At 29.2% G+C, this 13,365-nt stretch overlaps 1 protein-coding gene across 1 annotated transcript in view; it reads left to right on the top strand.

Annotated features, from left to right (window-relative positions):
- LOC143042441 (ATP-dependent (S)-NAD(P)H-hydrate dehydratase-like) overlaps nucleotides 1–13,365 on the top strand; it is a 121,229-nt gene that overhangs the window by 3,305 nt on the left and 104,559 nt on the right. The window contains exons 4-7 of the mRNA XM_076214725.1: nucleotides 69–157; nucleotides 3,302–3,413; nucleotides 4,298–4,348; nucleotides 8,927–9,031. Of these exons, the coding sequence (XP_076070840.1) occupies nucleotides 69–157; nucleotides 3,302–3,413; nucleotides 4,298–4,348; nucleotides 8,927–9,031 (357 nt within the window). The remainder of the gene's footprint in view (nucleotides 1–68; nucleotides 158–3,301; nucleotides 3,414–4,297; nucleotides 4,349–8,926; nucleotides 9,032–13,365) is intronic.

The raw sequence follows: 13,365 nt of genomic DNA on the forward strand, positions 1-13,365 counted from the left end.
CTCAGAATAAAAAAAAAATTTAGTAGAATATTAGAAATGTAGTAAGATATTTTTGATATTTTTGACAGGGAGCTGATTTGTCACATGTTTTCTGCACTGAAGGAGCATCCACAGTAATCAAAAGTTACAGTCCAGAATTGATAGTACATCCAATACTGTGAGTGCTTTAACTTGTTTCATACTGCTCATTCTATGACGTTTTTTTAACATTTAACTAAGACTTCCCTTGTCTAGCATACATGTATTTTTTTTTCCTGTGGCAGTTCAATTTGTAGACCATTTTATTCCACCTTGATTAACTGTTATTTTGGATTTAGGCCAAAATAAAAAGATTGTATGTTTGCCCAAACGCGACCAACCTAAAATAAACCCGCCGACTCAAATTCTTTTTTATGACATTTTTTAGAAGAATTTTTTTTTTTCAGAATTTTTTTGTGTCCGCTCCGTCATCGTATAAAACTTAATGTTTGTTGTCTTTGCGTTTGAAAGTAACTGTGAATAAGATTAAAAGAAAGCGTATAAGAGACACAGACAGTTAATCGATATTCGATATTCGATGTTCTCTGTTTTTATCTTCTGATTTAACAAACTTGAAGAAGTAAAACATGTGAAGTGGCACATTTTTTTAAAGCTGTAGTTGTCTGTACATGTACTACCAAACTCTTACCTATATGCTCAATGTTAATTTCATCGAGTAATCGAATATCTGATAAGAATATTCAGGTAGATTTGTTCGAAACCATGTGCAATCGAATATTTTCAATGTTATTCTGACAGGAAATGATCCGGAAGTTGTGAATTTACAATCTTGCAAGAAGATTTTGTTTTTACTGAATAAAAAGGAATTATTTCTTGATAAATTGTTGTCTTTAATTATGATCTTCCTTTGTCACGTGAAATAGATGCTCTTTTATTCAGATAGTTCAAATTTACAAATCTTAGTTGACAAGATCAGTACGTTGCTGTTTGGGAGAATTTGATAAAACTATAATTGCTCACAGAATCAGAAATATAATCTTAACTGAATGTAACTCCTTCTGAATAATTTATTGCAATATAAATATAAATTCCCTTTGACAAGAGAAATCTGGCTTTTGTCAGAGATATTTTTTTCACATGTGCAAAAGTAAAAACATGTTATGGACGCCATATTGGATTTTTATACAAATTTGTGAGGAAGCCTCTAGAACCATGACCTAAAAATAAATAGTCTTCAGAAAACGTTAACTTTATGCAATTATATTTTATCTATAATGATTTTTTTTTCAAAATTTAAACTTGATTATTTAAAGAAGTATATAATTATAACAAATACATTTTTAGTTTGGAGATTCTTCAGAACATGCTTTGATCTATTTATAGCCAAATTAGTTTACCTGTGTGATAATGTAAAATATAAATTTGTTTTCAAAACAAAAAAACACACAGACTATGGATGGTAGATAATAATTTATATAAAATATTTTAGGACATTTAATCTATGTTAATAGATATTGGATTTAAAATCTGCAAACAAATTTAATCATTATATAGTCAGCTGATATTTTTTTTAACAAAAACATTGTGTTGATGTAACTGAGTGTTGAAAATCACTTCATAAATCACCAGCCCTTTCACACATTTAGAAATTGTCAGGGTTATAAATATCTCAGGATACAAATCATAAAGTATAGAGGTTTGAAATTCATGGCTTTTGGTTGTCTCTACAAAGGTTTGACGTGGAAAAAAAATAAATTGTTTTAAGATCTTTTAATATTTTCATGCAAATTCTGAAGAAACAAGAATGTGTCCCAAGTACACGGATGCCCCACTCGCACTATCATTTTCTATTTTCAGTGGACCGTGATATTAGGGTCAAAACTTTAATTTGAAATTAAAATTAGAAAGATCATATCATAGGGAACATGTGTACTAAGTTTCAAGTTGATTAGACTTCAACTTCTTCAAAAACTACCTTGACCAGAAACTTTAACCTGAAGCGAACGGACGCACAGACCAGAAAACATAATGCCCCTCTACTATCGTAGGTGGGGCATAAAAAAAGAATTTGCCTACCTACCTACCCACACCCAGTCATCATGAGTCGGGTTTGGGCAAACTGAAATATTTTTAATTGTGGCCTTATTACAGCCGATTATATTGAGTATGCAGGCAAAGGTAATATCTTTGGTTAGCTTGCTTGCTAGCTGAACCATGAAGTCATTATTATGTTAGGTAAACTACCCTCCATTTTGAGTAGACACGTCCCACAGATAACTAATCTATCTATCTGTTGGACTAGGCTACTTTAAAAGGAGGGTAGTATATCTGACCTAATAATGATTTCACAGTTCAGCTAACAAGCAAGCTAACCATAGATATTACCTTTGCCTACACACTCAATGAAATCAGCTGTTATAATTTCTTGTCCTTACTGAATGTGCATGAAATATTTGCCTCTAAACATTTTGTAATAGATTCAAAATGATATATAACAAAGAAAATAAGAACATCAAATATATTCATACTTATTATTATATTAAATATTATATAATATTTAAAAAGGATGCAACAGTACTACCAATTGTATAAAAAAATTGCTAATACCTGTAATCATTAAGTTTTGTGAATTAAGGAAGTGCTTGCTATTCTGATGTCAGGCTGAAAAGTTTGATTATAGCTGGATGATTGATATAAGTTGTCCTTTTAATTGTGAAAAGTCTAAAATAGAATTTAGATTGTTAGATTTTGCCAACTAAAAAGCAGCTTATTCAAAAATGTAATAAATAAATCTTTTTTTTTTTAAGATTTATTTTCTACTCTTACATCTTTTACTTGTCTGTGACATGTTACTTGTGTTGTTGGCAAAAATATACCTACCTACCGGCCAGTGTTCTCCCCAGGATTTTTGGATAGCGCTGTGGTAAGCGTGTGATTTTCAACAATTCTCAGTAACTTTGTCGCGGCACGCAGTTGGTTTGTAATAGATTTGTTATGTGTTTTTCTTATATTATGCTATTGATGTTTTCTCTTGTAATGATGTCCTAATCATGCTTATGGAAGTTACCCCTTTGTTTGCTAATGTTATTGTCTGGATATAGACATGATAGAAGAAATGCAATAGAACAGCTAGAAATTGTGATAGCGCTGAAAATCGCTGTGCTAAAACTGCCTGGGGAGAACACTGTACCCAAACAGCATGGGTTAACATCTTCAAACAAATATTGTATTTCAAGGTTGGCGTTATCCTGTCATCCTTTTTTTTTATGTTTTATTTTCTAAAACCGATATCTTGAATTTTCATTTTTTATGTACACTTCAGAGAATCAAAGTTTGCTGTTCATGAAACCAGTGAATGGTTAGAGAGGATGCATGCTGTTGTCCTGGGACCAGGTCTGGGCAGGGATCCAGTTGTCTGTTTAGATACCGCTAAGGTAGTTTATGTAATAAATATAAAAATTACAGAAAGTTTCATATGAATTTGAAGCCTAGCATTCTATCTGTTTTGCAACCTCAAACTAGTGAATTTTATATTTTAACACAAGGTAATATCCTATACTTAAGAGATAACTGTATTGTATTTTAAGGACGTCCATCAGTAGTTTTACTGTCGCAAATTTAGTTTACCTGGCGACGTGGAGCGGAGACAGGTAAACGGGTATTTGCGACAGTAAAACTACTGATGAACGTCCCAAAAATTCAAATACAATACAGTTATCTCTATTCTAATGCAAAACAAGTTCATAATTAAATTTCAATCATTATTTCAGTGTAAAATCTTCATTAAAGAAAATTCCACGAAAATATGTTATCTTCTTTGGTCCTTGCACTAGGTGACATCATTGGTATTCCTCCGGCCTCAAACATTAACACCGGGCGTTTTCTGGCTTCTGTGCCGCTTCAGAATGTAATAAGATTTTTAGGTGCAACATGTGAGTTTTTTGGCTTTTTATTTTAGAAACTACATGTCAATACATTCAGCAACTCAAAATGTCGGCTTCCTTAGTTACAGACAAGGAGATAGAGAATTTTACGCTAACTGTCATCCAATCAGAACCATTACAAAATAGTTGCATTAGAATTGTTCTTGCATTGGGTAATTTAGTTTTTTGGCGAAGTCTATGCATTTTATGGACAATTTTTTGGTATTTTTAAACAGAATAGAAATGAATTAACCATGATTTTTATTTCCAAAATAGGAGTTTATTTAGAAAAAAAAATATGGTTGTCTTACCAATAACAAAAAGTCCCTTTTATGTAAAATTCAGGCTGGATAAAGGGAAAGATTTTAATTTTAGATAATAATTTTATATTTCAGAATATATTAGAAGAAGTAAAGAAGAAAAACCTACCTCTTGTTGTAGATGCTGTAAGTTTATAAACATAAAAAGAAGATGTGGTATTAAGTCTATGGTTATCTCCCAAGAAAATTGAACACATTTTGACTCTCACTCTCAAAAAATCACTGATTCTTTGATTTGAAATATGTATCCATAATTTATTTTGTTCAAAAGGTGTCTTTCATGAAAATATCAAATGACTACACTTAGATGCAAGGAAGGATGTCAATTATGAAAAAGGCAATTATCTCCCCTTGACCATCATATACACTGGAACACACAAAAAACTTAAATTTAACAAAAAAGATGTGGTATGATTGCCAATGAGTCATCTCTTCACAACAGACCAAATGATTCAGAAAATAACAGCTATAGGTCACCGTACTACCTTCAACAATGTGCAAAGCCTATACCGCACAGTCAGCTATAAAAGGCCCTGAAATGACAATTTGTTGTTTTGAAATGTACAAAAAAAATTAACAAAAAACAAAAATATAACACAGCAATAAACAACAACCACTGAATTACAGGCGAAATACATCTAATTAAAACAGAATGGAAGTAGCCAGGTACTTGTACATCTCAACAATAAAAAGACACTAAGTATGGATTTAAGAGTACTCGCAGTTACTGACAGCTAGTTCAAAGCAAACAACAAATAATTAAAAAAATCATGCAAATAAGACTAAATTGTCAATCAGTAAACATCTAATATAAAATATATATATAATGCATATCATAGGCACAGCACAGTATACATTTTGTAATTTTTAAGAGAAATATCTGATATTTCAAAGATTTGCACAGTAGACATTTTGTTATTTTTTAGAGAAATATCTGAAATTTCAAAGATTTGCACAGTACTCAGTAGACATTTTGTAATTTTTAAGAGAAATATCTGATATTTCAAAGATTTGCACAGTAGACATTTTGTAATTTTTAAGAGAAATATCTGAAATTTCAAAGATTTGCACAGTAGACATTTTGTAATTTTTAAGAGAAATATCTGAAATTTCAAAGATTTGCACAGTACTCAGTAGACATTTTGTAATTTTAAGAGAAATATCTGATATTTCAAAGATTTGCACAGTAGACATTTTGTGATTTTTAAGAGAAATATCTGAAATTTCAAAGATTTGCACAGTAGACATTTTGTAATTTTTAAGAGAAATATCTGATATTTCAAAGATTTGCACAGTAGACATTTTGTAATTTTTAAGAGAAATATCAGATATTTCAAAGATTTGCACAGTACTCAGTAGACATTTTGTAATTTTAAGAGAAATATCTGATATTTCAAAGATTTGCACAGTAGACATTTTGTAATTTTTAAGAGAAATATCTGATATTTCAAAGATTTGCACAGTAGACATTTTGTAATTTTTAAGAGAAATATCTGATATTTCAAAGATTTGCACAGTAGACATTTTGTAATTTTTAAGAGAAATATCTGAAATTTCAAAGATTTGCACAGTACTCAGTAGACATTTTGTAATTTTAAGAGAAATATCTGATATTTCAAAGATTTGCACAGTAGACATTTTGTAATTTTTAAGAGAAAAATCTGAAATTTCAAAGATTTGCACAGTACTCAGTAGACATTTTGTAATTTTAAGAGAAATATCTGATATTTCAAAGATTTGCACAGTAGACATTTTGTAATTTTTAAGAGAAATATCTGAAATTTCAAAGATTTGCACAGTACTCAGTAGACATTTTGTAATTTTAAAAGAAATATCTGATATTTCAAAGATTTGCACAGTACTCAGTAGACATTTTGTAATTTTAAGAGAAATATCTGATATTTCAAAGATTTGCACAGTAGACATTTTGTAATTTTTAAGAGAAATATCTGAAATTTCAAAGATTTGCACAGTACTCAGTAGACATTTTGTAATTTTTAAGAGAAATATCTGAAATTTCAAAGATTTGCACAGTACTCAGTAGACATTTTGTAATTTTAAGAGAAATATCTGATATTTCAAAGATTTGCACAGTAGACATTTTGTAATTTTTAAGAGAAATATCTGAAATTTCAAAGATTTGCACAGTACTCAGTAGACATTTTGTAATTTTTAAGAGAAATATCTGATATTTCAAAGATTTGCACAGTAGACATTTTGTAATTTTTAAGAGAAATATCTGAAATTTCAAAGATTTGCACAGTAGACATTTTGTAATTTTTAAGAGAAATATCTGAAATTTCAAAGATTTGCACAGTACTCAGTAGACATTTTGTAATTTTAAGAGAAATATCTGATATTTCAAAGATTTGCACAGTAGACATTTTGTAATTTTTAAGAGAAATATCTGATATTTCAAAGATTTGCACAGTAGACATTTTGTAATTTTTAAGAGAAATATCTGATATTTCAAAGATTTGCACAGTAGACATTTTGTAATTTTTAAGAGAAATATCTGATATTTCAAAGATTTGCACAGTAGACATTTTGTAATTTTTAAGAGAAATATCTGAAATTTCAAAGATTTGCACAGTACTCAGTAGACATTTTGTAATTTTAAGAGAAATATCTGATATTTCAAAGATTTGCACAGTAGACATTTTGTAATTTTTAAGAGAAATATCTGAAATTTCAAAGATTTGCACAGTAGACATTTTGTAATTTTAAGAGAAATATCTGATATTTCAAAGATTTGCACAGTAGACATTTTGTAATTTTTAAGAGAAATATCTGAAATTTCAAAGATTTGCACAGTAGACATTTTGTAATTTTTAAGAGAAATATCTGAAATTTCAAAGATTTGCACAGTAGACATTTTGTAATTTTTAAGAGAAATATCTGATATTTCAAAGATTTGCACAGTACTCAGTAGACATTTTGTAATTTGAAGAGAAATATCTGATATTTCAAAGATTTGCACAGTAGACATTTTGTAATTTTTAAGAGAAATATCTGATATTTCAAAGATTTGCACAGTAGACATTTTGTAATTTTTAAGAGAAATATCTGATATTTCAAAGATTTGCACAGTAGACATTTTGTAATTTTTAAGAGAAATATCTGAAATTTCAAAGATTTGCACAGTAGACATTTTGTAATTTTTAAGAGAAATATCTGAAATTTCAAAGATTTGCACAGTACTCAGTAGACATTTTGTAATTTTAAGAGAAATATCTGATATTTCAAAGATTTGCACAGTAGACATTTTGTAATTTTTAAGAGAAATATCTGAAATTTCAAAGATTTGCACAGTACTCAGTAGACATTTTGTAATTTTAAGAGAAATATCTGATATTTCAAAGATTTGCACAGTAGACATTTTGTAATTTTTAAGAGAAATATCTGATATTTCAAAGATTTGCACAGTAGACAATTTGTAATTTTTAAGAGAAATATCTGATATTTGAAAGATTTGCACAGTAGACATTTTGTAATTTTTAAGAGAAATATCTGATATTTCAAAGATTTGCACAGTACTCAGTAGACATTTTGTAATTTTAAGAGAAATATCGGATATTTCAAAGATTTGCACAGTACTCAGTAGACATTTTGTAATTTTAAGAGAAATATCTGATATTTCAAAGATTTGCACAGTAGACATTTTGTAATTTTTAAGAGAAATATCTGATATTTCAAAGATTTGCACAGTAGACATTTTGTAATTTTTAAGAGAAATATCTGATATTTCAAAGATTTGCACAGTACTCAGTAGACAGTTTGTAATTTTAAGAGAAATATCCGATATTTCAAAGATTTGCACAGTAGACATTTTGTAATTTTTAAGAGAAATATCTGAAATTTCAAAGATTTGCACAGTACTCAGTAGACATTTTGTAATTTTTAAGAGAAATATCTGATATTTCAAAGATTTGCACAGTAGACATTTTGTAATTTTTAAGAGAAATATCTGAAATTTCAAAGATTTGCACAGTAGACATTTTGTAATTTTTAAGAGAAATATCTGAAATTTCAAAGATTTGCACAGTACTCAGTAGACATTTTGTAATTTTAAGAGAAATATCTGATATTTCAAAGATTTGCACAGTAGACATTTTGTAATTTTTAAGAGAAATATCTGAAATTTCAAAGATTTGCACAGTACTCAGTAGACATTTTGTAATTTTAAGAGAAATATCTGATATTTCAAAGATTTGCACAGTAGACATTTTGTAATTTTAAGAGAAATATTGGATATTTCAGAGATTTGCAAAGTTTAAAATTACGACATATTAACTCTGATATCATGTGAAAACCAGTTATCACTTTAAAGCATGTGTCACCATGGGTACAAAGGAAACAGTAAAGTAAATATGTTTACGTGGTGCAGATTTTGTAAATGTACCTAATTAAGCAAAATATATTGTCACTTGCTTTCATATCCCCTAACCATTCAGGATTTATCACAGAATGAATATCAAGGGTGGGAGAGAAAGTTCATCAAATCAGAGATAGTGTGTTGTATTGTTAAATCGTTCCTATATTTTGATGTTGATTTACCTGTCTTATGAATCAATGGAAATAGAATATGTATAACTGTAATGAACAAACTTGTAGGAAATGACATTTTAAACTCCAATTTTCTTTATCATCAGACATAGTATTGTATAGATTATCTCCCCTTTACCATAGCATTTTTTTTTTCAGGATGGACTTTTCTTAGTAACAGAATATCCAGATTTAATCAAATCCTATGGAAAGGCTATACTTACACCAAATATAGTAGAATTTGGAAGACTTTATGAAAAAATGGTAAGTAAAACCAGATATATATTACTAAAAAATGTAAACACTGTGAAAGTTGTTTTTTTGTATAGTCCTTTCCTTGAAAGCTTACACAGCTACTTTTGCATAGGTACTATTTCTGTACTAAAAATATGTAGTACTGGAAATTTACTTTTAATATTTAGTACTATTTCTTTACTTTGAAATTATTGTAATATTTAGTACTATTTCTTTACTTTGAAATTATTGTAATATTTAGGTACTTGTATTTTACAGTACTTGATTTCAAAATGCTGAAAATGTAACGGTAGTAACCAAAAATCTGTAGTGCCTAAATTTCAAGTACAAATTAAGTACTGTAAAATACAGGTACCTAAATATTACAACAATTTTAAAGTAACAAAATAGTACTGAATATTAAAAGTAAATTTCCAGTACTACAGATTTTTAATACACAAATAGTACCTATGCAAAAGTAGCTGTGTAGTAGGTGCCTGATTTTGATTTTCAGTATGAAAGGTTTGCCACAATACTTGTGCCAATTCAATCTATAATTAGTCTACAATGAGCATTTTTTTATGGTTATGAGTTTATTTTTTGTTATAATAATTCAACAACTTTTTATACGACCGCAAAATTTGAAAAATTTTTCGTCGTATATTGCTATCACGTTGGCGTCGGCGTCGTCGTCCGGCGTCCGAATACTTTTAGTTTTCGCACTCTAACTTTAGTAAAAGTGAATGGAAATCTATGAAATTTTAACACAAGGTTTATGACCACAAAAGGAAGGTTGGTATTGATTTTGGGAGTTTTGGTCCCAACATTTTAGGAATTAGGGGCCAAAAAGGGCCCAAATAAGCATTTTCTTGGTTTTCGCACTATAACTTTAGTTTAAGTTAATAGAAATCTATGAAATTTTGACACAAGGTTTATGACCACAAAAGAAAGGTTGGGATTGATTTTGGGAGTTTTGGTTCCAACAGTTTAGGAATTAGGGGCCAAAAAAGGGCCCAAATAAGCATTATTCTAGGTTTTCGCACAATAACTTTAGTTTAAGTAAATAGAAATCAATGAAATTTAAACACAATGTTTATGACCACAAAAGGAAGGTTGGTATTGATTTTGGGAGTTTTGGTCCTAACAGTTTAGGAATAAGGGGCCCAAAGGGTCCAAAATTGAACTTTGTGTGATTTCATCAAAAATTGAATAATTGGGGTTCTTTGATATGCCGAATCTAACTATGTATGTAGATTCTTAACTTTTGGTCCCGTTTTCAAATTGGTCTACATTAAGGTCCAAAGGGTCCAAAATTAAACTTAGTTTGATTTTAACAAAAATTGAATCCTTGGGGTTCTTTGATATGCTGAATTTAAAAATGTACTTAGATTTTTAATTATTGGCCTAGTTTTCAAGTTGGTCCAAATGGGGGTCTAAAATTAAACTTTGTTTGATTTCATCAAAAATTGAATAAATGGGTTCTTTGATATGCAAAATCTAACTGTGTATGTAGATTCTTAATTTTTGGTCCAGTTTTCAAATTGGTCTACATTAAGGTCCAAAGGGTCCAAAATTAAACTAAGTTTGATTTTAACAAAAATTAAATTCTTGGGCTTATTTGATATGCTTTATCTAAATATGTACTTTGATTTTTGATTATGGGCCCAGTTTTCAAGTTGGTCCAAATCAGGATTCCATATGAAATATTGTGCAATAGCAAGAAATTTTCAATTGCACAGTATTGCACAATAGCAAGAAATATCTAATTGCACAATATTGTGCAATAGCAATTAATTTTCAATTGGAGTTATCTTTCTTTGTATAGAATAGTAGTTGATAATATATGTTGGAAATTTGCCAGACATGACTATGATGTCATTTTCTATTTTTATTTGCCAATAACTTTATGTAAATGACTTCATTGGAAATTTGCCAATATAAAATGTTGCTGATGAAGCTTTTTTTCCTTATCTTATCTAAAATGTTTTTAGATAATGTATGTTGGACATTTGCCAGACATGACTATGATGTCATTTTCTATTTTTATTTGCCAATAACTTTATGTAAATAACTTCATTGGAAATTTGCCAATATAAAATGTTGCTGATGAAGTTTTTTTTATTGTTTTATACAATAAACAATGTATATTCACTTTTACTACCAACCAATCTTTACCATTCAGTGATAACAAGCACTTTATTTTACATTTTAATATTTTATGATGTATTTAAAAGAGTAGTTATTGTTGCAAACTCCATTGGAAATTTGAATTGATATCAGTTTTGGAAAAAGGGAAACAGGGATGTGAAAAAAAAGGGGGGGGGGGTTAAATTTTTCTCATTTCAGATTTCATAAATAAAAAGAAAATTTCTTCAAACATTTTTTTGAGAGGATTAATATTCAACAGCATAGTGAATTGCTCAAAGGCAAAAAAAACTTTTAAGTTCATTAGACCACATTCGTTCTGTGTCAGAAACCTATGCTGTGTCATGATCAACTATTTAATTTTAGATTTAAAAAGTTTGAAGAAGAAATCTTTAATTGATTTGTAAAATCTTGACATTTGTTTTGTGTAAAAAAAAACCATGTAATGTCAAAAATTTGATCACAATCCAAATTCAGAGCTGTATCACGCTTGAATGTTTTGTCCATACTTGCCCCAACTGTTCAGGGTTCGACCTCTGCGGTCGTATAAAGCTGCGCCCTGCGGAGCACCTGGTTAGGTCATGTTGCTATGGATTTTTTTATGGTATTTCAACTCAAAAAATTGAAAAAATACATATGTTTCTTTTATAATGAAATGTATATGCATTCCAACTTTTAGTTGAAAAATAAGCCTAACTGTAATTATGATTTTGTATTTATAATGATGTTTCAGTTAATCTGTTTAGCTGTGATTAAATAAGGGAAATGTTTCCTATTTACACAAAAAAAATGATGCATAGAGATTTAAACATTCTCTTTGTAAGTTATTATCTTGATTATCCACTTTCAGAAATTAAATCAAAGAGGGTAGAGTGGGGTGCTCATTTTCGCCACATCTTTCCATGTTTTCTACAGTTTATGTTAAGATCTAAATGTTTTTGAAGTTTACTGATGTTTCTATATGAAGATAACTTCAAATGCAAAATATACTTCAGATTGAAAACCGGTTTGTTTTAAGAAAATCATCTGAAAAGTTAGATTAAAGGGAGTTTGAAATTTCCGGATGTTTTGTCAATGGCCGTTTTTACACATCTATTTAAAACCAAATAACCGCAGCTTTTAACAATTTTTATCAAATCAATTGCATTATAGATGAATAGCAGACATTTCAAAGGTATAAAGAATTTAAAATTAGGGCATTCAGTCAAATATTAACCTAGAAATACTTCTTTGAAATCGTGTTTTTTATTCAGGAAATTGTCCGAAAATCGTTGTCCGTTTTTCTGTCATTTTCGGTAGGAGCCGCAATTTTGTCTCAGTTTAATAAAATATTATATTTGTTATAAAAATATAATTTACGTGTACAGTTCTTCCATTTCAGCCATCCTTTGAAGTTTTTACACCTCAAAATCCTTAAACGGCGAAATTGTGTCCCCGGTGAAAATGAGCACCCCACTCTACTCATTCTTTTTTTTATAATATATTTTATGAAACAGAAAAAAGTGGTTTATTTTCTGCAAGTCAGTCTTTGGTTATCTCACATAAAAATTGAACACATTTGTGCAAAATTTCTTTCCATGCAAAAAAATCAGTGATTCTTTGATTTGAAATCTCTATCCATAACTATATCTTATTCAAATGGTATCTTTTATGGAAATATCTAATGGCTAATCGCATCTGCTGATGCGAGGAAGGATGGCAATCTCTGCATTGCAAATTGCAAAAATGAAAAAAAGCGATTATCTCCCCTTGACCATCATGTACAATGGATAAAAAAAAAATGAAATCTTTAAAGATAGGCTATGTGAACTTCATGAAACAGTAATCCAACATAAAAAAAAGATCAAAAGAGTTAGATGTCACCAAACTGTCCTCATGTGCAACTTGTTGAGTTAAAAAAAAATATATGCCAATCTTGAAAAAGGTGATTATCTTGACCATCTTATTATTTTTTATTGAAATGTAATCCAACACCAATATAAGATGAAAAGAGTTAGGGGTCAACAAACCGCCTTCATGCGCAGCTTGTTTGGTAAAAATAGATATAGCATAATGTGAACATGTTGATTTTAAAGGATACATTATACAAAATTCAATGGATTGAAGAGGGATTTTATTTACCAAAAAAACTTTAATTTTGAAAGTTTTACAAATCTCATGAAATTTGAATTTTGTTGAAGACCGGAAATTGTGTTTATCCATAAGCAATGAAATTTACT

The sequence above is a fragment of the Mytilus galloprovincialis genome, chromosome 8, assembly GCF_965363235.1.
Source record: "Mytilus galloprovincialis chromosome 8, xbMytGall1.hap1.1, whole genome shotgun sequence".
Classification (NCBI taxonomy): Eukaryota; Metazoa; Mollusca; class Bivalvia; order Mytilida; family Mytilidae; genus Mytilus; species Mytilus galloprovincialis.